At 43.5% G+C, this 26,958-nt stretch overlaps 3 protein-coding genes and 1 long non-coding RNA gene across 5 annotated transcripts; 1 reads left to right on the forward strand and 3 right to left on the reverse strand.

The window, feature by feature from the left end:
• Positions 1-2,703: 2,703 nt before the first annotated feature.
• On the reverse strand, positions 2,704-7,938 carry LOC101071892 (neutral amino acid transporter B(0)). The gene is made up of 8 exons (XM_029843278.1): positions 7,241-7,938; positions 6,191-6,233; positions 6,033-6,101; positions 5,796-5,962; positions 5,462-5,695; positions 5,165-5,359; positions 4,171-4,305; positions 2,704-4,094 (listed from the first exon to the last, which is right to left on the reverse strand). Exons 1-8 carry the CDS (start codon positions 7,759-7,761, stop codon positions 3,872-3,874), a joined length of 1,587 nt encoding a protein of 528 aa, XP_029699138.1. The 5' UTR covers positions 7,762-7,938; the 3' UTR covers positions 2,704-3,871.
• Positions 7,939-13,962: 6,024 nt separating this feature from the next.
• Positions 13,963-19,812, forward strand: LOC115251387 (uncharacterized). Its single transcript, XR_003889923.1, has 2 exons — positions 13,963-14,139; positions 19,441-19,812. It is a non-coding gene; the product is annotated as an uncharacterized lncRNA (long non-coding RNA).
• LOC115251385 (egl nine homolog 2-like) lies at positions 19,304-21,924 on the reverse strand. Of its 2 annotated transcripts, none has more exons than XM_029843280.1 (5): positions 21,635-21,924; positions 20,748-20,867; positions 20,516-20,652; positions 19,842-19,909; positions 19,304-19,756 (listed from the first exon to the last, which is right to left on the reverse strand). In XM_029843280.1, exons 1-5 carry the CDS (start codon positions 21,710-21,712, stop codon positions 19,704-19,706), a joined length of 456 nt encoding a protein of 151 aa, XP_029699140.1. In that variant the 5' UTR covers positions 21,713-21,924; the 3' UTR covers positions 19,304-19,703. The 2 variants fall into 2 exon arrangements, with proteins under 2 accessions (XP_029699140.1, XP_029699141.1); XM_029843281.1 differs by lacking the exon at positions 21,635-21,924 and adding an exon at positions 21,267-21,366.
• A 2,120-nt stretch (positions 21,925-24,044) lies between these two features.
• Positions 24,045-26,596, reverse strand: LOC115251386 (neutral amino acid transporter B(0)-like). Its single transcript, XM_029843282.1, has 3 exons — positions 25,786-26,596; positions 24,366-24,455; positions 24,045-24,134 (listed from the first exon to the last, which is right to left on the reverse strand). The coding sequence occupies exon 1, from the start codon at positions 26,300-26,302 to the stop codon at positions 25,886-25,888; it is 417 nt and encodes a 138-aa protein (XP_029699142.1). The 5' UTR covers positions 26,303-26,596; the 3' UTR covers positions 24,045-24,134; positions 24,366-24,455; positions 25,786-25,885.
• Between the last annotated feature and the right edge of the window lie 362 nt (positions 26,597-26,958).

Raw genomic sequence — 26,958 nt, forward strand, 5'->3', positions numbered from 1 at the left:
TAGATAAATACAAATAAGATTTTATATATATATACCGGTATATATTATAAGCATTATAAGCATATATACATAAATATAGAATAAAATAGAAATAGAATTACAGCATGACCTGTCAGGTCGACCACAGGTCAGGTTTTCAAGGTTATACAGGGTATGTTAGTAAAAAACATGGTATGTCTGTAATTGTAATTTTTTTTTAAATTCTATTTTATCTTATACCGCCTAAAATGTGTCTGCAGGAAGTGGGTAAAAACACCGTGGTTTGCAAAACGAGGATTCAATATGCTGTGTCAGAATTACGCAGGACCCTGAGCTGCCTAAAGTCCCATAAAGAGAGATACTGTATGAGCTCCCAAAGGCAGTAAAATCATACATCTGTGGAGGTATTTTTACATTTTTCAATGTAATGAGTATTATTTATCTTAATGTGAGCAACAGAAAATAAAGATGTTTGCACCCACTCTGTCACGCGTTCGCGACACTTTAGGCTGCACTTCAGCAGCAAACCATCACTGGGTGCAGTAGAAAATTGCACATAAACTATGACCACTGGGAGGACGTCCTCGACCTCTCTGTTGCTAAATCACAAAACACCAAGACTAAAAGAAAAAATGAAGTCCAATATTTAAAAACAGAAACATAAAAGAAATGTGCAAAATCTAAGAAATGCAAACACGTTTTAAAAGTTTAGGGTCATTGGTCGCCCCCCACATCCCACTGCAACTTGTTTTTAAAAACCTCTGTTTGTGGGTCTTTTCTGGGCTGAATTAGGTTCCAGAAGAAACTAAAGGACTCCTATTTGAGTCATCAGTCCAGAGCAACTGCTGCCATTTTTCTGCACCCCAGTTCGGACGTTTTCATGCATATTTTATTAGCAACTCTTCGCTGATGACCACTTCTGACCAGACTTCCCAGGACAGTTGAAGGGTCTACCTGGGTCCCACTGGTTTCTACAAGTTCTGAAATGATGGCCTAGCTGGACAACTTCCAATTTTCAAAGGGAAACAAGCTTGATGCATTCTTCTTGGCTGACCACGGCATCTCAACGGTGCCCCTTTTTCAAAAGAGCTTAAACAGCACATTGTAAAACGCCAGCTGGCTTTGAAATGTTTGTCCGATGTTACCTTGTGTCTTGGTGCCATGATCGTTTCTTTCTTTCCTTTTTCATCCCTGCTTTATTCTATTCGGGGGAGTCATCGGGAGGATACTGGAGACTATCCAGCTGCATATGGGTACATCCCTGAATGAGTCGCCAGCTCACTACACTGCCCCATGTGAGCATTAAGGGTTTGGCCACCTTGCTTAAGGGTACCTCAGCAGCTTTCTGACGGTGTCCTGGCACCGCCCCCCTTCAACAAGAATGCCTCCCAAGTTTTGTTCACTTTTCAGCCCAGTTCTGGGACATGACACTGTTCCACAGCATTAACACACCTGCCTACAACGTTTGTACGGTACTGATACATTGACCGACTGTCGGGCCCCTCTGGGCTCAGGGCCCTAGGCAATTGGGTCGCCTGCTTCATTGCAGCAGCTCTGGACAGCAGAGATCAGAACCATGGACAGCGCAGTTTGGGCGTTGGGATGATGTGTGTCTGTCCTCATACACCAAAACCCTTCAAACCATTTTCACATGATTAGCATTACAAATAGATGCCAGTATTGTTTTACCTCTGTGTTGATATTAAGAAATAATGAACCTTTGACTTGTGTCTGTTACACACTCGTGCACACAGTTGGGATGGACTGCTACCCTGATCTTGAACTTTGACCCTTTTGACCTATTTCTACCTGAGCAGAGGATTATGGGTAAGAACAATAGCCTGCCAGGTTCGTACACTAGAAATACATTTTTTTCACCCATCTGCTTTATGAAAAAATCAAATGGAGGGGTACGTGTTTTGTTTTTACTAAATCCAGAATAAAGACATCTGCTCTCTGCAGCTGTGTCTTTCTACATTCCTTCATTTGGGTTTTTTCTCTATTTCTCTTTGTGGCAGACCCTATTTCTGATGTAATATACAATCAGAAAAATGTGTGAAACAAAAAACATGACATGTTGCAGGTAGTTGTTGAGAGTTTACCAAACTCTTAAACAATTTATTGATAAAGCTTCACGATATAAAGTCAAAGTCCTGAAGGTGGTTTATTATCCAGGTTTTTCAGGTTTCATTCTCATATTTGCAGATTTTAAAAGTCATGGCAGTGATCCTGATTGCACATTTCCTTTGGATCTGCTTGACAAAACATAGACCAACATGCAGCGCTTGGCTGCTCACAGGAAGTGGAGTTATGCTGTCTGCAGAATCCTGCCCCCTGGTATAAAGTCATTATAATTGCTACTTCTTTAAGTTATTATTTAGAGTTTTCTGACGATGGAGCACTCGCCAGTTGGACAGCATTGCTTTCTCTAAACTTGTCTCTCATTGTTGTTTATTTTAGATTAATATGGGAATAGTAACACACTATAGAGCTCAAGCTCAAAACCGAAAATATAGCAAAAGTCTTTGTAATACACAAAAATCTAACTACGGACATGATCTCAGCTTGCATAGATCCACTCGAAAATCTGGGAAAGAGTGAACATACTGGTTCATATCTAATCGATCCACCACGATGGAAGGAAACTGCAGAAAGAAAATATTATTAGCAAGCGGTAAAAAGGAATACAAGAAGGACTTGTGGACTTACAAAAAGCACTTGACACCAGTGACCACAACTTTTTAATGAGGAATCTGGAAAGATATCAGATCAGGTGTGTTGCAAATACAGGGCTGAAGAATATCTCAATAATATACAACATATGCAGCTAAATAATGAAAAATCTGAAATATTGAGGGTTACATGTGGGGTCCCATAAGGTTCTGTGCTGGGTCCAAAGTTATTTATTATATACAATAATTATTGTTTTGCTGATTAGCTTTGCTCTGGTAAAGATCTGATGCACCTTCTAGACACAGTGTAGAGAGAACTTGGAACCATTAAAAATGGTTTGACATTAATAGTGTCAATAAAGGTAAAGAAATCTAAATATATAACATTTGACAAGTTTAAATCAGAATTATGGGAGATGAGATATTGAAATATAAATCACAATCTAAGCTGGAATCCACACACTAATCATATATGCAAAATATCAAAATGTATTGCAAAAATCAAAAAACATGTTGATGAGCTTATGTAGAAATTTGTGGACACACATAAAACAATTAAAAAACAATTTTCATATTAGTTAAGAGCAATGAGGATAATCAACAAGGATATTTCAGACTCAAACTAATAGATATGAACCAATATATTTTCCTTTGTACACAAAAGCAGAGGTGTGAATAAATGTAAAACAAAGATGAATATTATTAGCTTTACCGTTTAATCCGTTTGTCAGACACGCAGGTAAATTGTTTGGCAAATAACTGACATCGTAGAAGCATGTAAGGTATGTCCACAACAAATTACCAATCTGTCTGACACAAATTTTAGAAAGTAAATCTATTGAAAAACAGACATAGTTGGAATAAGATGTATATCAATATAGGGATTCAATCTATGGAATATTTTACAAATGGAAATGAAAATATGTAGCACACAATAAATGTCAAAACTTTAAAAAAAAACAAGTACTGGATTATGAACAACCTGGTGTATATTATTATACACCAGGATTTACAGTATATTATAATGTTTTTCATTAGTTGGTTTTATTGGTGTGTAACCTTGACCTAAATCAACCCACTGAATTAAAAAAACTACAAACAATTTAGGGCAGAAAGGTTAGGAAGAGCTTAAAAAGAAGAGCTTGAATGTCAGATATCAGTTGCCAGGAGGGTTACGCCTGCAGAGGGCATCTTGAACGTCAACGCCTCGATCACGTGACCTACTCAGACAGGTCCACGTTTGAGTCATCCGCAGCGCTCTGGTCAGTCAAACCTTGTTTTTCTCCAAGCGACGAACACTCGGGGGCAGGGATTAAACCGTCCGTTTTGACGTCTCTCAGCTCGGATGCTCGCTCTTTTTCAGCCGTGCGGTCCACAAAGAACTGCAGGAGGCCGGCCCCAAAGGCGTCTCCCTCTACATTCAGCACCGTGTTGATGCGGTCACTGAAGAGAGAGTGAATACAGTATATATTCAAATGTGAGCAATTACGTCATTAATTTTCAGATTTGTCTTACTTACATAAGCCAGTCAACAGCCAGGATAAGAGAAATGTCGTTGGTGGGCAGGCCCACCGCCTCCAGGACGATGGCCAGAGTCAAAATCCCACCAGCTGGTATCCCCGCTGCTCCAACGCTGGACGCTGTTGCCGCCACACTAACAAACAAAAAGGAAAAAGATTATTAATAACCACTGAGTCACTCAGCTAAAGTTTATACTATAGATTAATTCACAGAGACCGATATATTTGAGGCGTTAGTTTGATTGAATTTTGATGATTTAGGCTTACCCCAAATTCATTGTCTCTGAAAATCAGAATTTTCCTCGGCTAAGTAAAGAATTTTATTGAAGAAATGTATAAGTTTGTACATGTTTCATTCATTCTTGGCACTGCTGACGCATTAGCTCATGTTACTATTATGGGGGCCCTCAGCTCTTGTGCATTGTTGGGTTTGATGTCGTCCTCTACAAAACACTCCGTAGAAGCTCTTTCATGTTTAGGTCAGGTGAGTTTGCTGGCCAAGGGTCCCTAAATCAGGTATAGTTTAGGCAGGGTGGTCCTGTCTCTGGTGCTTTTGTAAGTTTTCTATCATTTACTTCTTTTCAACTTCCCACGATGGTGCTGGGAGCCCTCGGAGAACAGCCAGCTTCTTTAACACTGACCTCATGTTGCACTGACCACCTTATGCAGTGTCAAAACTCCCAGGTCAGGATTCTTCCCCATGATTGTGGAGCCAACTGAAACAGCCTGAGCCTGAATTTCTGTATTTAATTAGCTGTGAGCCATAACCATCAAAATTCAAACAAGCACTTGAAAATTGTCAGTCTGTGTATGTAGTGATTCTACATAATATACAGCTTTTTTAACTTAACTACTAAATTAAATCAGCTTTTTCTTATGGTCGCAAGAAATAACTGCCCTTTAGCAGGAGGAAACCTTGTGCAGGACCATGGTCATGTGGCAACACCCTCCTGGTATACTGTCGAGACTGCAAGTAAATGGGTGGGGACTCACAGGATAGTGATGATCTGGATGAAGTTGAGAGGAAAGTCGTTGAGCTGAGCGATAAAAACTGTAGCCACACACTGGAAAAGAGCCGCGCCGTCCATGTTGACCGTCGCCCCGATGGGCAGGATGAAGCGGCTGATTTGCTTGGAGACGCCGTTCTTTTCCTCCACACATTTCATCATCAAGGGGAGCGTGGCAGAGCTGAGAATTGCAGAAGGCAGAGTTGAGTATGTGTATAATTGATGCGATTCTTTTTGCCTGTTCATAGATTTTATCACTGGAGAGAACAAAAGTGTGTGTAACCTGGAGCCTGTTCCAAATGCAGTTGCAAGAGCCGTGAATATCCCCCAGAGGAAGGGATAAGGGTTCTTCCTTGTAAAAATGAAGTAAATGCCAGGCAGCACCAGTAAACCATGGATGGTATGACCAATGATGCAGCAGGCTATGTATTTTCCCAGACTGGCGAAGAGCGCACCCACATTTTTCATCTCAGTGATCTTTCCGGCGACTAGGAACATGATACCGAGAGGTGCATACCTGCAAACAAACAGAAGGGATGTGGGTTTATTAAGGCTCTGAATGAAAGGACGTGGTGCCGTGTTTCTAACTGACCCACAGATATGGAGGCCGCTCTTACCACATGATCCAGGACACCAACACCATGGTGGCTTCATTGAAGCTGTTGAAGAACTTGATGAGTATTTCACCATCCTCCCCCAGCTTCCGTAAAGCTATACCAAACACGATGGCAAACACGACCAGGCCCAGAATGTTCATGCCTTCTTGGTCTGTTCCGATCGGGACCTTCCAGATTTGTCCGTAAGTAACCAAAAGTATACACTCCTTTATGTTCTGGATGCTTTTGAATGCTCACCTTCTCCTGTGTGATGTTGAAGCTCTCATCAGTGGCATTCCTGAGAATCGTCTTGTAGCTAGTTGCATACTGGACGGAGAAATGGACGCAAACATCTAGCAAAGCTCATCAAAATATTGACAAATGGGTTTTTAATAGGACTGAGACGCAATACCCACTGACTGAAAGGCAGCAGACACCAAGTTTGATGGAAAAATGTTTCTGTAGGCCAGAGAGAAAGAAAATGAACAGATGACTCTTTGCATATCTAGATTTAAATGTATGTAAAATTATGTTGTCTGCTCTACTTTGGAGTTGTTTCTTTTTTCACTTTTCTGCTGTTATAAAAAAGTGCCTTAAAAAAAAACTAGCTATAAAAATGTTCCAAAGAAGTTTGTTGTGGTGTGGTTACATTTACACTTCTAAGGGATACAATTAAAAAATTTTAGGTTAGAGGAGTCCTATGTATGAAATGTCTTTTTAGTAATCATTAGATGGCCGGTATGTCAGCAGACATTAAGGAATAACGTTCATTTCAAATACTCATATCACTGACAACAGTAGTCCAGCCAGAAGAGTCTAGTGGCAGCCAAGTAAAAATTGATGTCATTTCATTTTTTGTGTTTCCTGCATGTTGCGCCACCCTCCAGGTTGCCAGTCACCACTGCGCTTCTGCTACAACCCTTTTAAGTCACAAATATCAGGCGTTACTAAACCTAAAAGGCCTCGCTCTGAGTCTTTACACAGCAAATTTCCCCCAGGGCAGATAAGCTTTAGCTAAGTTGAGCTAATTTCATTGTACTTAATGTTGGCAAATTTTAAATTTTCTAGAGACGAATAACATCATGCTCGTTCATTCATAGTACCCTAGCACATATGCTAGTGGGTCAGCAACGTTCTTGCTGGATCCTGCAAAGTGACTGGTAATGTTTTCTCTGGGGGATGGGGAGGGATACACTGCAGTACCAGTTTGGTCACATACTTACGTACAACCCCATTAAAAAACTCTCAGTGATGTAAGACTCAAAGCTAAAGAGCCAGGAGTGACTCTATGTTGACTGTTGCCATTATGTCCAAAAGCTAAAAAATCTAAGAATTTTGGATGATAATTGGAATTTTATGGTTGTGTAGCATCAGCTTATGATGTCTGGGTACAGAGTGGAAAAAAAACTTGACGTGATCTGGCTCCAAGCCTATGCAGAGAGGGAAACATCAGAGCTGCGACTCACCTGATCAGATCTAAAAACGAGTCGATCACTTCTTTGGGAGCAGGGACGTCGTCATCCAGGCCTTCCACCTTGGGGGTGCTCAGTGACCCCGACCCCGGGTTTATTATGTAGGCCATCACAACCCCGATGGAAGACGCGATCAAGGTGGTCACCAGAAAGAAGAGCATGGCCCAGCCACCAAGTTTGCCCAGGGCTTTAGGGTCGAGGCTGGCGGCGCCGGAGACGAGGCTGCACACCACCAGAGGAATGATGATCATCTTCAGCAGGCGGATCAGCAGCTCACCCGGGAAGCCGATGTAGATGACCTGGGTCGCCGTGAGAGGCACATTGCGGATACCGAGTCCGATGAAGACCCCGACGATGACTCCGGCCACAGTCAGAATCACCAAAGGGTTCGCCATCAATACCTTCTTGACTTTGCCAGACAGCGACTCTGCAGTGCTATCTCGGCTTCTCGATCCATTAGGAAGAGGGTCGCCATTGGCTCCCATCGCTGATTTCATCTCGATCTTCTCGACCATTGTGTGCTTTTAAAGTTTCTGCAGTTATACCCTGGAAACAAGTATTTTAGAGAATCCGTTATCAGCAGCTATCATAATGGGTTGTCGCTCCTCTGCCACTGCTGTCTCTGACACATCCTACTTATCCATCCCCATGGCTCTGTTGCAATCGACTGGGTGTCATTTTGAGTTAGGAATTACTGCATAAGCACATTACAGGCTGAAGTTTTTGTACTGTCTGCTCATGTCAATTATGTTCAAATACATTTTTCTTTGTGTCTCTTCATTTTTTTGACTACTGAGTAAAAGTAAATACTAAAATCTTTGCAAAAACAAAATTTAGGGGACACTTGATATATTTTCGCTCATTTGTGGAAGGAAAAATCTCAAGGGCCAAAATCCAACAGGGTTTTCTGATATACCAGCGAGACAAATCTCACCTGGGTTTCCACAGCCCAGGGGTTTAATTACCGAGGTGTCTTCTTCTTAAAGGAAAATGGAGGGAAACAAACAGGAAAATTACATTTGGGCTGTAAATACTTGAGTTTGTGAGATCAATATTGCCTCAAACAGCAAATTCCATCTCTACCTCTACTGTATAGAGAAGGTTTCACCATGGATTAATTTAATAGAAATGAACCTGATGGTGCCCGACGGTGTTTCTGTCCCGTTTCGTTTACCTGAACCCTCGTGTTGTGCAAAGTTCTTACCACCATGTGATGGAAATGTTTTAAAATCATCTAGAGTTGAACTGCAATGAAATGGCTGATCATCCTAGCAAGTTTAACAAGACACAACTGCAAGTGAATTAATTTGACCCTAAATTTGCAAACAAGAATTATTTTAAAAAATGCAGATACAAGAAAAATAACTGGGGGGACATTGGATGTGACCTCCTTTCTGTCATTCTGGTGAGGATAAAATAACAGGAAAAGAAAAATACACCCTGTTGTTCTTTCATTAAATTACAAAATCGGTTGAGCAAAAAAAAAAAATTGAGCAATAAAGAAACTGCGATTCTAATTTTACAAAAAAAAAACAGTTTTAAGTTCCTTTTTCTATAGGACATTCACTTGAATCAGGAAGGAGGTCGTGTTGGTTTGTGTTTCCAAGCACTGTCTTTGTTCCCCCCACTGGGTCAATGATTTCAGGGCTTGCAGTTATTCCACGAAACACTGCCTCCCCCTGTGAGAGAGGGCAAGATCAATGGGTGAACCTACGAGTGCAGAAAGTCTGGAGTTTATCTAGAGAAGCCCCACCTATGAAAACACAGACACATGTGCGCCACAGATGCCCCGAAACTAGTCCCAGTGGTTTACTGAACGGCAGTGGGTTTTCAGCTTAATTAGTTCCTCCTTAAATTGTTAAACTAATGTCTTGTCTGTTCTTCAGTCCAGTTAATTTATTGTTATACAGGTTTTGTCCGGCAGACCCTAACTATTATATCTATATACGTCAAATTAGGGCCTATATAAGGATTTTGAACTGGTCTTCAAACTAAAGAAGTTTTTTAAAAACAGGAAGAAAATGTGGACTGGCTGATGAGGTGTTGGGTGGTGGATAACATAACATGAATAATGTTAAGCTGTTTGTTGAATATACTCGCACGGCTGACTTTTCATAGCCATGACAAGGTGGAGGAGGAAGCTGGGTGGAACATGGGAGTCTAGCATAGTAGCCACAACACATTCCGTGCGAAGCAACAACGCAAAGAGAGAGTGAATAGTGCTCAGACTGTAGATCTAACAAAATCTGATTGGACGGTTGTATGAGGTCGTCTCAGGTGTCGTGAGAACAACCAGATGAGAGAAGCCTCGACAAAGAAAGTTGGACAGAGAGAGGAAAGATAATACAGCGCTGCTGTGTGCCAGGGCCTCTACAATCATTACAGTTGTGCTGCTAATTCACAAGATTATAAAGGTGGAAAAAACAGCTTGTCTGATGACTGCATAACAGCCCTGCACACACACACACACACACACACACATACACACACACACACACACACAGACTGCATTTCAGTCTTATGTATTAAAACTTTTTTTTTTAAAAAGCTCTGCTAATATGTCACTACATGTGGTGTGAAACCACTGTGAGTCTACTAAAATGATTGACAGCATAACAGTAAAGCTCACAATCTGTCCCCACCACCATCCATTACCAGTTCAATCCAGCATTTCTTGTACAGAGTTCACCGATCAGTGATTGGGGTGAAATCTAATCACCAACATTGCTTTTATTGTGCAACCTTTAATATTGCATGGTTCAGAATGTGCTGTTCACCAGGAGGAGCTTCCATTACCCTCGCCTCTCCTCTAAGATGCGTTATTACGACACTTGCATGCTGATGACTTCCCTCTTAACTTCCCTCTTATCTGTCACAGCCGAGCTGGGAATTTTTAGATTTAGTGGTCGTTTAAAGAGAGATGGGTCATGGTGTCATGGTGGCCTCAGTGCGGTGCTTTTCTGATTGTGAGGGCAAAAAAGCAGGCACCGAGTTGAGAGTCGACACGTGTAGTTCATGTCCTGCAGGAATCCAAAATTATGTAACAACCTAAAGATTACTTGGTTTTTGTAGGAAAGTCAGAGTGACACATTTACACACTTGCCCTCCTCCCTCTGAGACCTTTGCAGCACCTGGCAACACAACGAAGAGCCCCATGTGTCGGACAGCTGCTTTTGGGCCCCATATTGGGGATGCAGCACAGCGTTTCCTGCACCCGCTGATGTGTGAACAAAATCTTTAAATCCAGACAGGCTTTTCAACATTTCTGCTTGTTTAGTATAATTGTTAATCCATTTTGCCTTTATCTCCATGTCAAATAGTCCCTTCTTTCCTTTTAAACAGCATGTTCCAAATATCTTAGAAAATAATTCCTAAATATTGATTAAAAAATGCGTTAATCTCCTACAGCCTCATAACTCTCTCATTACTGTGCGTCCTCGCCACCTATTCGTGGATTTGGTATCCTTCCTCCTTTTATCAAGGGCTGTAAATGTCAGTGGAATAATGTCACCAGTGTGTGAGAGAATGGAAGAATCCACAGAACAATCACCAGACTATGACAAGGAAAGTTCAGGTCCAAGGGAACCTAATCCCGACTGAGGGAGAGAGTGTTCTTATTGGCTGGGAGAAATAGTCCCTTCTGGTTAAGTCCCACCCCTCCTTTACTTACAGTCCCACTGTGTCATATGATCTAAAGCAGATAAAATCAGAATCTTCTGTTACCCAGCCCACCCCACTACATTCTTCCGACCCTCTTTAATTGGCACAAAGAACGCCAAGATCTGAGGAAAACCTGCAAAATCTCCTTCTGCTGCTGCATTTTATGGCTCCTCTGAAGTCTGAAACTTTAGAAATGGCACAAGTTTCTCGGTCTGAGCGAATCTTAATCAGTTTAGGAGGAACAGTCACTCAGTGCTGGAAGGATTGTGATGAGGACACTTTAACTGTGAGCTGTATTTACAGTGTAAACAGTGTGTGCGTCAAACTGTACACACACTTGCCCTCCGAAGATCCTTCTATGTTTCCTCTTTGAGGGCTGAAGGAAAATGAACAACCAAATAGAATAGTCTGTATCAGGTGGACGCACTCAATGAGATTGTATCATAAGACATAGCTTCCTTTTAATACATGCGTTATATACGTGTGACCATGCAGATGTTGCGATCACAGACGTGCAGCTTTACCAAAAACACATCATACCTATTGGTATTTACCTAAGACTGAGCCTATTGTTGCTCGACCTATAGAGGCAAAGTCTTTCACATCCGCCACCTATGAGTGTTTGAGCTAGATAAGCAGCGCTGAAGGTGTGACCGTCCTGCTGCGTTGTCCTTCGCACAGCCTTGACAACAACATGGTCCCATTAAAGCGATTCGCACAGAGGTGGAAGCCCGTAGAGGATCTTTGTGCAGAAGAAAATCCCATAATCGCCCTGACTGTAACTATTGTGTCAGCTTATCTAAAGGATTCTGCAATAAATGTAATCACACAGTTGGGGGGGTCTGTATCCTAAAGTTGCAGGTAATAAACTGTTAATACCTCATTGCCGTGGGAACCCAGTGTTGTGCAGAGACAGGGAGAGCCTGTTCAAATTAAAAACATATCTCTTAATGTCTCATTGCTCAAACTCCAGATTAACCTGCTCATTCCCTGCATTTTTCACATCATCACCCCCCCCCCCCCCCCCCCCCCCCCCCATTCCCCTTCCTTCCCTCCCTCAATCAGCAAATAAACCATTCTAGCTGCTTAATCCTCTCCTGCAGCTACTAATGCCTGTCGGCTCTGGCTTTTGGCTGCAGTAGTAGATTAAAGTGAGCAGGGTGCAGCCTGCTCTTCTCATACTGGCCCAGTTCCCTGATCTCAGAAGCCACCGGGAAAGATGTTCACTCCACATATTTGCTGTCAAATTCGACAAATTTGACTCATTTTAGAGCTGACTTTCTGAAGATTTCGTAGCATCCTGTGTGTAAACGTGACCTGGTATTACAATAAATGTTCCTTGAGTCCTTAAAGGGGTTGAACAGAAGCAAATGTTTCATAATCACTACAGCAACATGACATCCCACCAACTGTAGCCACACATGAAAATTGAATTCTGTTAAATTTTGCGGAAGGCTACTAAAAACAAAGAAACACGATCTACAAACAGGAAAATTATGACCGGCCTCCCTCCAGCTTTGTTTGCATGACATTTCCTTACACAACACTGCTACTTTTATTATTCTATTAGCATTTCTATCACATTAACTGATGATTTAGACAGGTCTGGGCTTTTGTCTTGTACAGTGCCCATTTGGCACAGTTTAAGAAGTGGCAAACATAATTTAGGCATTCCCTCCTGCTTTATTAAAAAACAAATTTGGACTAATCCAGGAGTCAGGGGGGCTTTAAGAGGCACCAGCAAGTGGGGCCCAGTGGAGGGACCCGGCAGAGGTCAGACGGGGGGAGCATTGAGCTGATCTAAGCCTGAGCTGTGTTGGAGATGCCTCTGGGAAAGGTGCTCAAACAGGTCCCATGAGAACCACCACAATGTGAACTCAGGGACGCGGCACGCGTTGGTGTATGAGCGGGACTCAGCCGACCATCCAGGTCTGTCATTTCACTGTCAAAATGGACATTAAAAGCACATGCAGAAAGCGTGACTGTTCACGTGTCCGTGACATGTATGTGACGTCCTTGTGTCTTCATGTACACATGAATACTACCTCACTAGATACTAACGTGAGCAGAAGCCTATTGATTTTTACAGGCTAAACCTGGCCCTTCTATCTATAATAAATCAATTATTCTGACGTATATCATGGGGAAGATCAATTGCCATGGCAACACCAGGTGTCACCTTCAAGTAGGGGACACGAAGCATGAAGCGTTAAATAAATGGTTACATTTTCAAAATCAGAGCAGCATCTCATCATTCCAACGGTTTAAAAACACCTAAAGCACCTCATGTTCAGGGTCTGACGCGGCACCTGACAGGTGGAAGTGTTAGCTTTGTGGTAATTTTCAATTTATATGCTAACTCCATGGACAGTTTAGAGCTTTTTCAGGCTAAACCTTCATTTCTGGTGTCTCCTCCTCTGCAGTCACATCACAGGTTGGTAATTGACAAAGGAAGGCTTTGACCGTCCCACACCTAGTCCCAGGAATCAATCTCATGTGAGGTGTGCCAAGTACCGACTCAATCGCCATGGCAACTAGGTGTGACATGGGACTAGAGGAGAGAGTAGAGGTCATTCTTGCAGATCAGAATGTGATGCACGCCTGGACGAGACAGCAAATCCTCACAGCTACACTGTAACACTGTGCAGGATCCAAAAACCATTGAGTAAAAACTCATCTTTGAGCCATAAAGTTGTCTACAAATAGTGGTTGATTGAAAATACCTGTTGTTGAACAGAAAGATTAAAGATTACTGAAAACAAATAGGGAAGGCACAACAGTAAATTGATATTTAAATGTGCTATTTGGAAGACGTAAAGCAAAAATAAAGTTAGTATTCGCAGGAAACAAAAAAATAAAAACTCCACGTTAATTTTGTTTTATGCTATAACAGCCGAGGGTAGTTGGGTTAACGTGACAAGCTCGTGCCAAGTTTCACTGATGTCTCAACCAGCGCTTATAGCCTAAGATATTTTGGATGGTTAGAAATATGGAAGTGTGCAGTTTTGAAGGGAAGCAAAAGTCCAAATCCAAAACTGACCCTGCAAAGACTCAGGTCTGCAGCCTGTTATGAACAAATTCCCCCTTTAATTCGGAGAGAGAGAGCATATAAACTACACCTGTGGAGTAGAACAGCCATTCAGCGTCGAGCAAGAGTTTAAAGGATTGCATCACCGCAACCTGAGATCAGTCAAACCCTAAACTGGGTGACCAGGCAACAGAACACCAAACAGGTAGAGACTGTTTCCGTTTCATAGATGAGGAAGAGTTTAGGTATTTATTAGTATTTATAGCTCTTCTTTTTCGTCAACTCCCCAACTCGTGTGTAATACTCATTAATGATTACTTGATTAATTGATTGGTTGGTAGCATTTCATTACAGTGAGTGGACTGCAAATAATAATTTATAAGACAAAAACAACACTGAAAACACAACACAACAAGGCCGTCATGTCAAATATCCAAACTCGAGTTAAAGCAACTGGGCCGGTGTTGAGTTTCTGCACATACTTTTCTCTGACTGCACCTGCTAATATCACATGCACTGCATATGTGTGTATGTGTGTGTAGGGGGAGGGGAGGTCTCACCACCCTATACAGTCTCTCACAGGCACATGTGCAAGTGTAAGAAACAACTTGTCTGCATAGTTCCACACTGGGGCCATTAATAGTGACACGTGAGTAGGTTTGCTCAGAGCCAACTCCCCATTAAGGAAATACCCTATTGGCTGTCAAACAAAGTCGCTACAAGTGAAGAAGAGTGACTCAGGGGACTCAAAATGTGAGCAAAAAATACCTTAAATATTTTCTGAAGTGCAAAAAGACATCTTATATGTTGATTCTGTTTGGTGTTTTTCTATTTGACCATTGAAATGGCTCAACTTTACATTAAAACTTCATATGAGTACATTTCAATTTTTCCTTTTTAACTGAATGATAAATTGATTAAAAAGACTGTGGGGGTGACATTGCAGATGTTACACACCCAACCATCTCCTTTATCTTGCCTCCCCCACATAGCCAAAACATATATTTGTTCAGGAGCCCTCCAGACATACAGAAGGAGCAAAAACAATTAATAAATATACATTGTTTGCTTGCCCTTCGTCCCTGTATTTTAGTAGAGGATAGAACAAGATTATACAAGTTATTTTCACTCAAGTCTTACGATACCTTCCTGTATTCTGAATTTCCGTGGTTACTGACTGTGGTTACCAGCTACCAGTAGATGCCAGTAGTATGAGCAGTGTATTTTTCCTTTGATTAGTGTAGATGTATGACAATGCATAATAGACAAGGATAATAGATGCCATTGGAACTAAATAGTACGTATTATAACGTGGCATATGTCAGAAGCTGACATAAAAACGCCTTCGATCTTTAGACTGTGTTACCTTCAAAATGTTAAACATGATTTATGATTCATGGCTCAGCGGCGGTGTTGCGCATGCGCGGTGCTGGATGCTTCTCCACCCAGACCACGGACTCCTGCGGGAGGCTGCTAGGAGCCTGGAGCCCGGAAGTGCTTTGAAACGGACGAGGAGCTGACTGCAGCACTCGCTGACAGCAACTAACAGCGGAACTATACGTGCTTTTACGTCAGTCTCCAAAAGAGCAGAAAAGTGTCAAACGACACCAGAGAAATTCGCCAGATAAAATTAAGTCACAAAGGCGATTTGTAAGAATCTTAGGTGTCGGCACAAGACGTTCTGGCTTCTACTGCCATCTAGCGGCTAGTTCTAGCACTACAGGAGCAGCCAGGACTCGTGTGCTGTGACCCAAAAGAACAAAATCCTGGGTCTTCACGTTGACTCTCCTGAAAAGAGACCAACCCTAACTTAATTTTGGCAAGGGTACGTCGGTCTCTACAGAGGTTGAGGGATCTCTTAATATACTCGACCCTCCACAGAAAAACACAACTCAAATTTTACTTTAGTATGAATTTTGAACCATATAATCTGTTCAATTACACACATTTTAATCAAATGGGACTATGGATGCCTGTTCAGCGTGACCTCTCCGTCCCTCCTTGTAAAGGAGGTTCAGCATGACCTTTACCACGTCACATTGTTGTCCAGGTTAGTCGATTTGCAGATGACATTTGATTTGTTTTTCCTGATGCACATCATCTGAACCCAACGTCTGACCCGGGGTCAGTGTGTTCTGACATCGCTGTGATAAGATTGATTCCTGGAGCAGGATGATAATGAATATGTTAGGCTGCATTAAATAAAGATTTTAGCATTAAATGTAAATGTCAAATGTAATCAAAATAAAAACATCAAATGTAAAATATATATATATATTTATATTTATATATATATATGCAGTCGTATATATGCGTCAATGGAGTGCAGTCAGCTGCACTCCATGAACGCCTGGCAGCACAAATGAACCAGCTGCTAACATCAGGGGACCACCCAGAGTGGCTAACCCAAGGCCGGACAGTCCTCATAATGAAGGACCCCCAGAAGGGCACAATACCGTCCAACTACCGGCCCATAACCGGCCTCAGCACCACATGGAAGCTCCTATCAGGCATCATAGCGGCTAAGATCAGCAGGCACATGGATCAATACATGAGCAGAGCACAGAAAGGCATAGGGAGGTGCCAAACACCAGCTACTGGTCAACAGGGCAATCGCCCAGGACTGTAGGAGGCAGCACACCAACCTGTGCACTGCCTGGATTGATTACAAGAAAGCCTATGACTCAATGCCGCACACATGGATACTGGAGTGCCTAAAGCTGTATAACATCAACAGGACATTAAGAGAGTTCATCCAGAACTCCATGAAGCTGTGGAACACGACTCTGGAGGCCAACTCAAAGCCAGTTGCGCAGGTGAGCATCAGATGTGGCATATATCAAGGAGATGCTCTGTCCCCCCTGCTGTTCTGCATAGGCCTAAACCCCCTCAGCCAGATCATCACCAAGAGTGGTTATGGGTACCAGTTCCGAAGTGGAACAACCGTCAGCCACCTCCTCTACATGGACGACATCAAGCTGTATGCCAAGAACGAGCGTGACATCGACTCCCTGATCCACCTCACTAGGATCTACAGCAAAGACATCGGGATGTTATTCGGGCTAGACAAATGTGGGCGGATGATATCTAGAAGGGGAAAGGTGATCGCAACTGACGGGGTTGAACTACCTGAAGGGAACATCACAGATGTGCAGGACAGCTACAAATACCTGGGGATCCCGCAGGCAAATGGTAACCATGAGGAGGCAGCTAGGAGGTCAGCCACAGCCAAATACCTGCAGAGGTTAAGACAGGTCCTGAAAAGTCAGCTGAATGGTAAGCACAAGATCCAGGCCATAAACACCTACGCCCTGCCAGTAATCAGATACCCTGCTGGCATAATACCCTGGCCACTGGAAGAAATACAAGCCACTGACATAAAGACAAGGAAGCTCCTCACCATGCACGGAGGGTTTCACCGTAAGTCCAGTGTCCTGAGGCTGTATACAAAGCGAAAGAAAGGGGGCCGAGGACTAGTAAGTGTCCGAACTACTGTCCAGGAGGAAACAACAAGCCTCCAAGAATACATCTAGAAGATGGCCCCCACTGACGCACTGCTGAGTGAATGCCTCAGGCAACAAAAGCCCACCAAGGAGGAGGAACCTGAGGGGCTATCATGGAAGGACAAGACCATGCATGGAATGTACCACCGACAAATTGAGGAAGTGGCTGATAAAGGCCGGGCTGAAAGACAGCACAGAGGCACTAATCATGGCTGCACAAGAACAGGCCCTGAGCACCAGAGCAATAGAGGCCAGGGTCTACCATACCAGACAAGACCCCAGGTGCAGACTGTGTGGAGATGCCCCTGAGACAGTCCAGCACCTCACAGCAGGGTGCAAGATGCTAGAAGGCAAGGCTTACATGGAACGGCATAACCAGGTGGCTGGCATAGTGTAAAGGAACATCTGCACTGAGTATGGGCTGGAGGTCCCAGGGACCAGGTGGGAGACACCCCCGAAAGTGGTGGAGAACGAGCATGACATAGTGGTGGTGGATAAACACCAGAAGACAGTGGTGGTGATAGATGTAGCAATCCCAAGTGATAGCAACATCAGGAAGAAGGAACACGAGAAGCTGGAGAAGTACCAAGGGCTGAAGGAGGAGATGGAGAGAATGTGGGGCATGAAGGCAACAGTGGTCCCAGTGGTGATCGGGACACTAGGGGCAGTAACACCCAACCTGAGTAGATGGCTCCAACAGATACCAGGAACCACACCAGAGATCTCTCCAGAAGAGCGCAGTCCTAGGAACAGCTAAGATCCTGCACAGAACCCTCAGACTCCCAGGCCTCTGGTAGAGGACCCGAGTCTGAAGGAAGGAGGCACCGCCCAGGAGGGCGAGGAAGAGATATTATATATATATATATCTATATATAAAGGTCATATATATATATAAAGGTCATATATATTACAATAGAGCATTTCAAAGATTAACAACATCATGCCACTTGTGTTTTTGTTTATGTGAAATTAGGGTATTTATATAAATAATCAATACAGGAAGCTTTTGGATATGATTGCTGATATTACTGATCAACTATAATCTAGTAGATTTGTAATATCTAAAACAAAATAGTCTGAATCCTAAATACACTATAAGGTTTTCAGCTCCTGCAATCTATATTCGTGCCACTAGATGGCACTACGTGTTTCTCATTGAGCAGGAATTGAGCGATAACCCGAGACACTAAAAAGTCTCCAGTGACACTTTTTCCGGACAGTAATACTGATTATGTATACTTTGGTATACAGAAGGACCAGGACATCCTGCTAGGCTGCTGCTAAAGGCTTTAAATATTTACCTTAGTTAATGATTAAATGGCTTAAGTTTCTGATTTCATGTTACTACTGAGCCCACAACCCTGCCCCCACCCCCAAAATAAATCAAATGCAAGTTTTTAATGTACAAAACCGATTTTAATTAAATAATCCAAACAAAAAAGAAATAAGGCATTTCATTTGTTCATTGTTTTAGGTTCCGTTTGGGCGACCGTATTATCCACAGTTGAAAAGCAATAATCTACATTTTCACTTAGTTAAACTCTGATTCACACATCACTTCCTAACAATAAAGTGCTTTGCTTCAATGTTCAAAAAAAAAAACTTCTATTCAATCATATATGCTGGCAAAACATCCGCAACCCTCGATGAGACGGTGGAAATAGTCACACACAAGCGGCCTACATCGAGTGTGTGTGCTTCATGCTGTAAAGTCTTGTGTGTTTCCATTTCAGACTATTAATCACACACAAGGACATTGACGCTTGCTCCGTTTTGATGTCTTTGTCAGTGCGTCCACATGGTGTTAAGATGATAACGAGGACTTCCTGTGAAGATGCATTTGATTTCGGCTCCTCGCGCTTTTCATTTTTTCCCCCCTCTTCTTTTGGCGTTGAAATAGAAACCCGAACAGATTTCAGCGTTTTGTAAGCACGCCAACCGACACACAAAAAATCTCCACTCAGATGAAATAAAACTAAATTTGTCTTTTTTTTTTTTTCCAGTTTGACATCTTTTCTAAGCGGGACGTCAGTGTCACTTTTGTTGTGAAGTGTGATCTCAGCGCTGCCGCACATTGTGCTCCATTGTGCTCTTTATGTGCGAAGCTTTGATCACATGGCGGCAAACGCTGCATCGCGAACCCGTGAGATGGATCCAAGATGGACGCCGACAGCTCGCTGGAGTCTCCTACACGCTCCCGACGCTCCTTCACAGCGGAGGAAGGCACTTTATTATTTCTAGGTGTTCTCCAGTCGCTTAATGGGATTTACGTCCTGCTGCTTTGAGTGACAGGCACTTGAACACCTTTCTGCCCTGTTGCTATGGACGAGAGAGAAAATGTCACCATCCTTTAATAAAATATCTGAGACTGATGCACAAATGATTCCACTTGCGGAGAACTTACCCAGTTTGTACTTCTCCTTAGCTTCAGCTCTCTCTTTGGCATCAAAGTACCAGACGGTGATAGCGTATCTGCAAGACCAGACAAAAACATCTAAATAACTCGCAGATTACAGATAATCTCTGTGGTCAATCGGAAATCATTGAATATTTGCAATGGTGCTATAGGAGAGAAAATTATCCAACGATATATAAGGCTTCAAAATAATAATTAAATACTAATAATTTTCCACTTAACTCACTGAGCTAGCCTGACAGTTCACCTCTAAAGTCTTGTGCTAACGGCTTACAAATAGATGACCTCTAACAACTTTTAGTGGAGAGTTAACTTCCCCTGTTCTGGACGCTCCTGTGGGGCTGCGTTGTTTATTCCTGTCTGCCGTGTCTGCACTTCTCCAGCACGAGTCTTGCAATTGAAACCCCCCCCCCTCCCTCCTGCAGAAGCCCTCAGGAAACACATACTTCCTGATCACGGCTCCACCTCACCCGTGAGCAACGACACGGACGGGAGGAGAGGAAATGCTCTCTGACTTGTCTCATGCATCATCAAGCGATGTAAACCAGCATGGGGGCAAGTGTTCAAGTCAGCGTCACCTCCATGAGTCTTGTATTTCTTTTGACTGAACCTGTGTGTGCGTGTGTGTGTGATACAGAGTGCGTTCACAAACGCTCGCTCACCGGGTGGCGAAGGCTGGCTTCACTTCATGGGGGTTCCTGCGATCGGACCAGAAGATGAGCAGCCGATCAAACAGAGGCTCGATGCTGGCCACCACATTTTTGCCTTCGGGGTAGATCTGCAACATCCCTCCTTGTGTCTGTGCACATACAGGCGGAGCAAAGAATGTACCAAGTACGGCACAAACGACTGAAGCTTGTGGGGCCGGTTGTCCTCACCGTCTTCTCAACCTACCTTAACATCCCAGTTCTTGTTGAGATAGTAGATACACGTGATGAAGCGTCCGTCGCCGTTAGGGTTATCGACATGCCGCACGTACCCTGCCCCGTTACCCGGGTAACAAGCAACCATAGCCTACCGAAAGACAAAGAATGAGACCTTTAGTGGTGCAAAAATTGACATTGTGATGGTATATGTTGTAGTTTTATGCATTTTTAAAGTAATGACATTAGCTTACGCGCTAATTGTTGTTTAATTGTAAAAAAAAAAAAAAGGGTTGGGAATATGTCAGGTCTGCGTTCGGGCAGGTGCATTTGTCACAAAGGATCAGTGGTTACAATATTCACAGTCAGCAGCCCAGTGCTGGCATTTCCTGTGCTCCACATCTAAACGTTGGTGTGAAAGCGGAGACGCTCCCGGGGATTGTGGGAGAGCCCAGGCCTGCTCAGGGCAGCCAGACTGTGCATTTCAATCCAGAACAACAGCAGCAGCACCTGACTACAATCACGCTACGAAACACAGAAATGTGCTCACGTTTTAGCGACAGACGTGACATCAGGCCGCACTAGCAGAGGATTCTGGGTGAAAGCCAGCGGATATTAAGCTGTAGATCAGCAGTGGGATCGTTCGTGACTAACAGCTGCAGCATCGAAGCGCCCGACGTCGAAGCTCCGTGTGAACATTTCCATCTTGAGGAACTCAAACAGCGCTCGCCTCCGCTCCTAGCAGGATGGCACCTGTTCTCAGGATCCTTCTCATGGAGCCTTTAGAACAAAGCAGCTAATTGTTGTCCTCATTCCTTCCTTGTTCGCGGCCAAGTGTGTGTTGGCTGTGTGTTAGAGGCCAAGCTGTCATCTGTCATTACTGAGCGACGCTCACAGTCGGAACTCATTAACCTTCACCTTTAGCGGCGTGTTCCATCTAACAGGCAGAGCTTCTGCTTCAGGATGAAGAGATGAGACGCACACAGGCACAGTCATGCAGACGGAATCTTCAGAAATCCTTTTGAAAACATTTCATTGTCTAAGAGTTGCAAAATATAAATAAAGCAAGCGTTCACTGATATCTAGGATGTATCATGAATGGGAAAAGGGTATTCTTTATACCAGGGGTCACCAACCTTTTTGAAACCAAGAGCTACATCACGGGCTACCGCTTGACACACTCCTCTAAAATAACAAATTGTGTGTGTGTGCGCGTGTGTGTGTGTATCAATAACTTAGAGTGGGTAACAGAAAGATCAATATTCAACACTTTATTATTATTAATCTCAGCAATTGTTCAGATGATCACTAGACCCTCTCAACCATAAGAAACTAAACCATTTTAACAATTCATAAACTATGTTGAACCATGTTTTAAAAAGTTATGCAACATTTAAAAAAAAAAACTTTCATATTGAATAAATCTTAACTGAACAAATCTACTGCAATTCTGCTCAAAATCTGTTCCATTTTATAAAGACACTTTTTAGCTCATGGGCCTTCTCTGACTGTAGAATGCTTCCCGGTGGGTCGTTAGCATTAGCATTGTAGCTTTCATGACGCATAGTGAAGCGTCGCTCCACATTGTGCCGCTTCGCCGTCATCACAGTCGCCCCACAAATGCAACATACACACCTTCCTTTCACAGTAGTAGAAATTACTCTTCCTCCCATTCACTTTGAAAATGATAAATTTAATTCTTCTTTTTGCCATGTTTTTGGGGTAGAAAATTGCACTCCAGAGCGGGGGACTGCATACTAACCGTTCCCAGATCAATTCTCTCTTTCCTTAATCTACCATCCTTCCTCCTCACTCTTTACCCCATTTATCCCCTTTCTTTCCCTCCCCGCTCTTCACTTTTTCCCAATGTCCTCCTCTGCTCTGTTCATCCTTCCACTTCCTGCTATGTGCCCCCCCTCCCGTCACCCCATCTGACACATTCCCTGGTTTATCCCCCTGCTACCAGGCTGGAAACCCAGTGGGAAGGAAAATGATACCTGAAGGCTCCAGGGGAGTGGGCGGCAGGCTGTGCCCTTGGTCAAGGTGTCTGACCTTTGCTAAGCCGGCTAAGCACCTCTCCCCAACCCCTGTCAGGGGAGAGGTCCGGGGTGTAGGCCAGGAAAGAGGGGTCAGACGAGGGGGACAGACGACGGCAGGGTGGGGGCGGTCCGCAGGGGCAACGTGTCCTCAAAAAACAAACCACCGCTTACACGTTTTCACTCCGAATATCATTTGTTGGTCTGTCCTTCCCTTCTCCTCAGTGGCCGTCCTCCCTTTTTCTATGTTTTCACAGCATGCGTCCATGAACACACTATATATTCCCTCTCACACTTCCCCTTCAACTCCTCACTCCATTTGCCCTTTTGGGTTGCCTCTCTTCCTCATCATAAAGCCCCTCTGGCCCCCTGCTCCCTCTCATCTTGTGGGGTAGGTAAACGCTCTGTTGTATGTTGAAGGTTTTGAATGTAATCTTCAATCATAAATAATTTCATTAGAATGCTGATGGCTTAGGCCGTGTTTGAGTTGATGTGATGGGTTAGGCCATCTGCTCAGCTGATAAGAACAGCTCTGTTTTATTAGCATCTCCACCAAAGCCTCAACTGTCTTGTTTACTGAGGCGATCCCAAGGCGAATTTCATTCCTACTGCACATTTAAACTCTATTTACACACTCAGACTCTCCTCCTCTTTACCACTCTCTCCTTTCCTCTCCTCTGTACCTCTCCTTTGTTTTCTTTTTTTCCTCATGTAATTGTCAGTCTACTTCTGTACATTTTTTCTCCCGCTCACGTTCTCCCCCCTCTGGCCTCCACTATTTATACTTATAGCTATCTATATTTGCCTTTTTATACCTGCAAGTATTTGTCCTATTTTTGCTCCGTGTCTTTGTCTGGCATTGACTCCCTGACCTCCATATTTGAGTCAGTTTTCTGTGGCTACAAAGTAACATGCTGATGTTACAATAATATTCCAGGCTTTGCCTTTTCTCCACATGTTGTTGCAGGGAGCTAAACCTTCCACTCTGGTTTTTCCTGTTTAGTCCTTCACCATATTCGATTTATCTGTACCGGTAGGTCAAATCTTATTCCAGTGGTGGGTTGGTTAACATTAGCAACAGTATTTAAAGAAAATAATAAATGAGTGCGAAATTTGTGTTAAGAAACTAAAATCCAAGTAACAGTACCTAAAGTGGTTCTGGAACCCCTTTTAATGCTGTGGCCGGTCTGCTTGGTCTCTATGTAAATTTTAGAGTGTGAATGAACAATGTGAAAGATTTAAAAAAAAATATATATTATTAAAAATAAAGACTGAAATGCACTTACAGTGGGATGCATTTGAGATTCAAATTTAGAGCACCTGAAGAGGGGGAGAGAGCTGAGAGAGACGCATTGTCCCCCTGAGAGTTACACTCCAGGGATCTGCGCAAAGAGAGCAGTCAGATATTCACACACACACGGAAAGAGGGAGAGAGAAGAGACACTCTCAGGTAGGGATTTGAAAGTGTGAGCAGAAGAAGATGGGTTCATGTGGGAAAATGCACTTGTATACAAAGAATACTCAGGCGCGCGCGTATGTGTGCGTGCGTGCATGCGTGTGTGTGTGTGTGTGTCTTTGTGTGATTGTGAGTGCGTGCTTGTGTGTAGTGTTACCTGTGAGAGGCCCAAGTAGATTGAAACTGTCTCTGAGATGTAGAGGAACCGTCCCTCGTGACTGACCACGAACACAAAGCCATCTAGAGACTGTGTGCATGTGCACAGACACATGTGTGCATGTGCACAGACACATGTGCGCACGTGGACACGCACACAAAAGGCAAACAGAAACAAGACAGACAAATTAGAGCAATTAGTGGGTATCGAACAAATTACAATGAGCTGGTGAGCAAACAGCCCATCACCCGTTGGCTTCTTCTTTAAATTTCTCACACTCTCCCTCTCTTGCTCACATGCACACACATGCACCTTTACAAGTGGGTAGACATGAAAGGACTCCCACAGATCCAAGCTGCATCTACAAACAACTGTCAACAAGAACTGCATCCATAAACAGACAGGAAGCAGCAGCTGATATAAAATATTGCCCACAGACAGACCAGAGCGATGTGACAAAATAGACTGGAGTCGAATCAATCAACTGTAATAAACTCAGAACCGCAGCTTTGTCCTGGATCTCCGTCCGTGTGTGCGCACACTTGCTCACGCACCTACGCAAACACATGTGAGACAGACGGATCCGCAGTCATTACGACCTCCTGTGATTCTAATGAGAAGTGAAAGGTGTACAGATAGACCATTAGAGAGGACTACTTCAGAGAATAATACTAATCGTCATAACAAGCATCCAGGAGTGAGCCGACGGTGCCTCTCACACGCACACACACACACACACACACACCTGGACCACTTTGCTCTGCAAGAATGATTGCTATTTTGGCAGGCCAGCGCTTAAAGTGGCAGCGGTAATTTATGCAACTGACACATCCAGTATGCAAATGTCTGGCCAGGGTGTGGGGCGTCATGTGTCGTCGTGAGAAACCAGCCGCCTGAATGTCGGGGAACTAAAGTGCAATTATCAGGCTATTATGGCAGGAGGACGGCTGGGAGTGAAGAATCATACAGTTTTTCTGGAACGTTAATTTGATTTCTATCAGCGGCGCTCCCTGAGCATCCGTTCCTCTTTAAAACGCTGGTGGAGAGCTGAGACGTATGTAACCTCTCTTTGTTTCAGCACAACACTTTCACTACCAAGCTCTCAACCTCTATACTCTCATTCTTTTCTTCACTGCCACATCAACAAGGTGTTTACTTAAATATATATATAGCGCCTTTCAACTTCACAACACATAAAAGCATTTTTCCTCATCCCATTCTACTACAAACTGTCTCCCCTTCCTCCTCCGGTCTAAAGTACAAACTGCAGTGTTACCTTCTTCCTCAGCCTTTGTAATTGGAATTTTATGGTTGTGTAGCATCAGCTTATGATGTCTGGGTACAGAGAGAGTGGAAAAAAACTTGACGTGATCTGGCTCCAAGCCTGTGCAGAGAGGGAAACATCAGAGCTGCGACTCACCTGATCAGATCTAAAAACGAGTCGATCACTTCTTTGGGAGCAGGGACGTCGTCATCCAGGCCTTCCACCCTGGGGGTGCTCAGTGACCCCGACCCCGGGGTTAATATGCCATCACAACTCCGATGGAGGACGCGATTAAGGTGGTCACCAGAAAGAAGAGCATGGCCCAGCCACAATGTTTGCCCAGGGCTTTAGGGTCGAGGCTGGCGGAGCCGGAGACGAGGCTGCACACCACCAGAGGAATGATGATCATCTTCAGCAGGCGGATCAGCAGCTCACCCGGGAAGCCGATGTAGATGACCTGGGTTCTGGTGAGCGACACGTTGCGGACGCCGAGTCCGATGAAGACCCCGACGATGACTCCGGCCACAGTCAGAATCACCAGCAGGTTGGACATCACGACCCTCTTGACCCGGCGAGACAGCGGCTCCGGTGCGCTCTTTGGGCTGCTCAGTCCATTAGGAAGAGGGTCTCCGTTGGATCCCGTCACTGCCTCCATGTCGATCTTCTCGGCCATTGTGCAGCTTTAAAAGTTACTAAAGATCTACCCTGAAAAAGTATTTAAAAAGCAAAACGACAGTGAAAACGGATGTTACCTATCAGCAGCTACCATGACGCGCCGGCTCTCCTCTGCTACTGCTGCATAATCCTGTTTATCTAGCTCCCACGGCGGTGACGTAGGCAAATTGGGCGTGGTCAGGGCTGTACGTGTATTTTGAACTTTACGTTGCCGCATCGGTTTATATGCGTAAAGCATTGATTAGGATTAGGATTGAAGGTCCTGTTCATAAAATATGTTTAAATACAGCATTCCTAGTCTAACTCTTTTGCCTATATCACACATTTTCTTTCAGTCAATCCCTGAACATGGAGTTGAGGATTATAAAAGGCTGTACAGAAATAAACGAGCCGGACGCTTTAGTTCCTTGATGTTTTCTTTTTAAGATTAAGATTAAGATGTACTTTATTCATCCCCGTAGGGAAATTCAATTGGAGTAGCAACCTATACAAAGTATAGAAACAGAAAAAATAAATACAAATAAGATTTTATATATATATACCGGTATATATTATAAGCATTATAAGCATATATACATAAATATAGAATAAAATAGAAATAGAATTACAGCATGACCTGTCAGGTCGACCACAGGTCAGGTTTTCAAGGTTATA

The sequence above is a fragment of the Takifugu rubripes genome, chromosome 11 (assembly GCF_901000725.2).
Source record: "Takifugu rubripes chromosome 11, fTakRub1.2, whole genome shotgun sequence".
Classification (NCBI taxonomy): domain Eukaryota; kingdom Metazoa; phylum Chordata; class Actinopteri; order Tetraodontiformes; family Tetraodontidae; genus Takifugu; species Takifugu rubripes.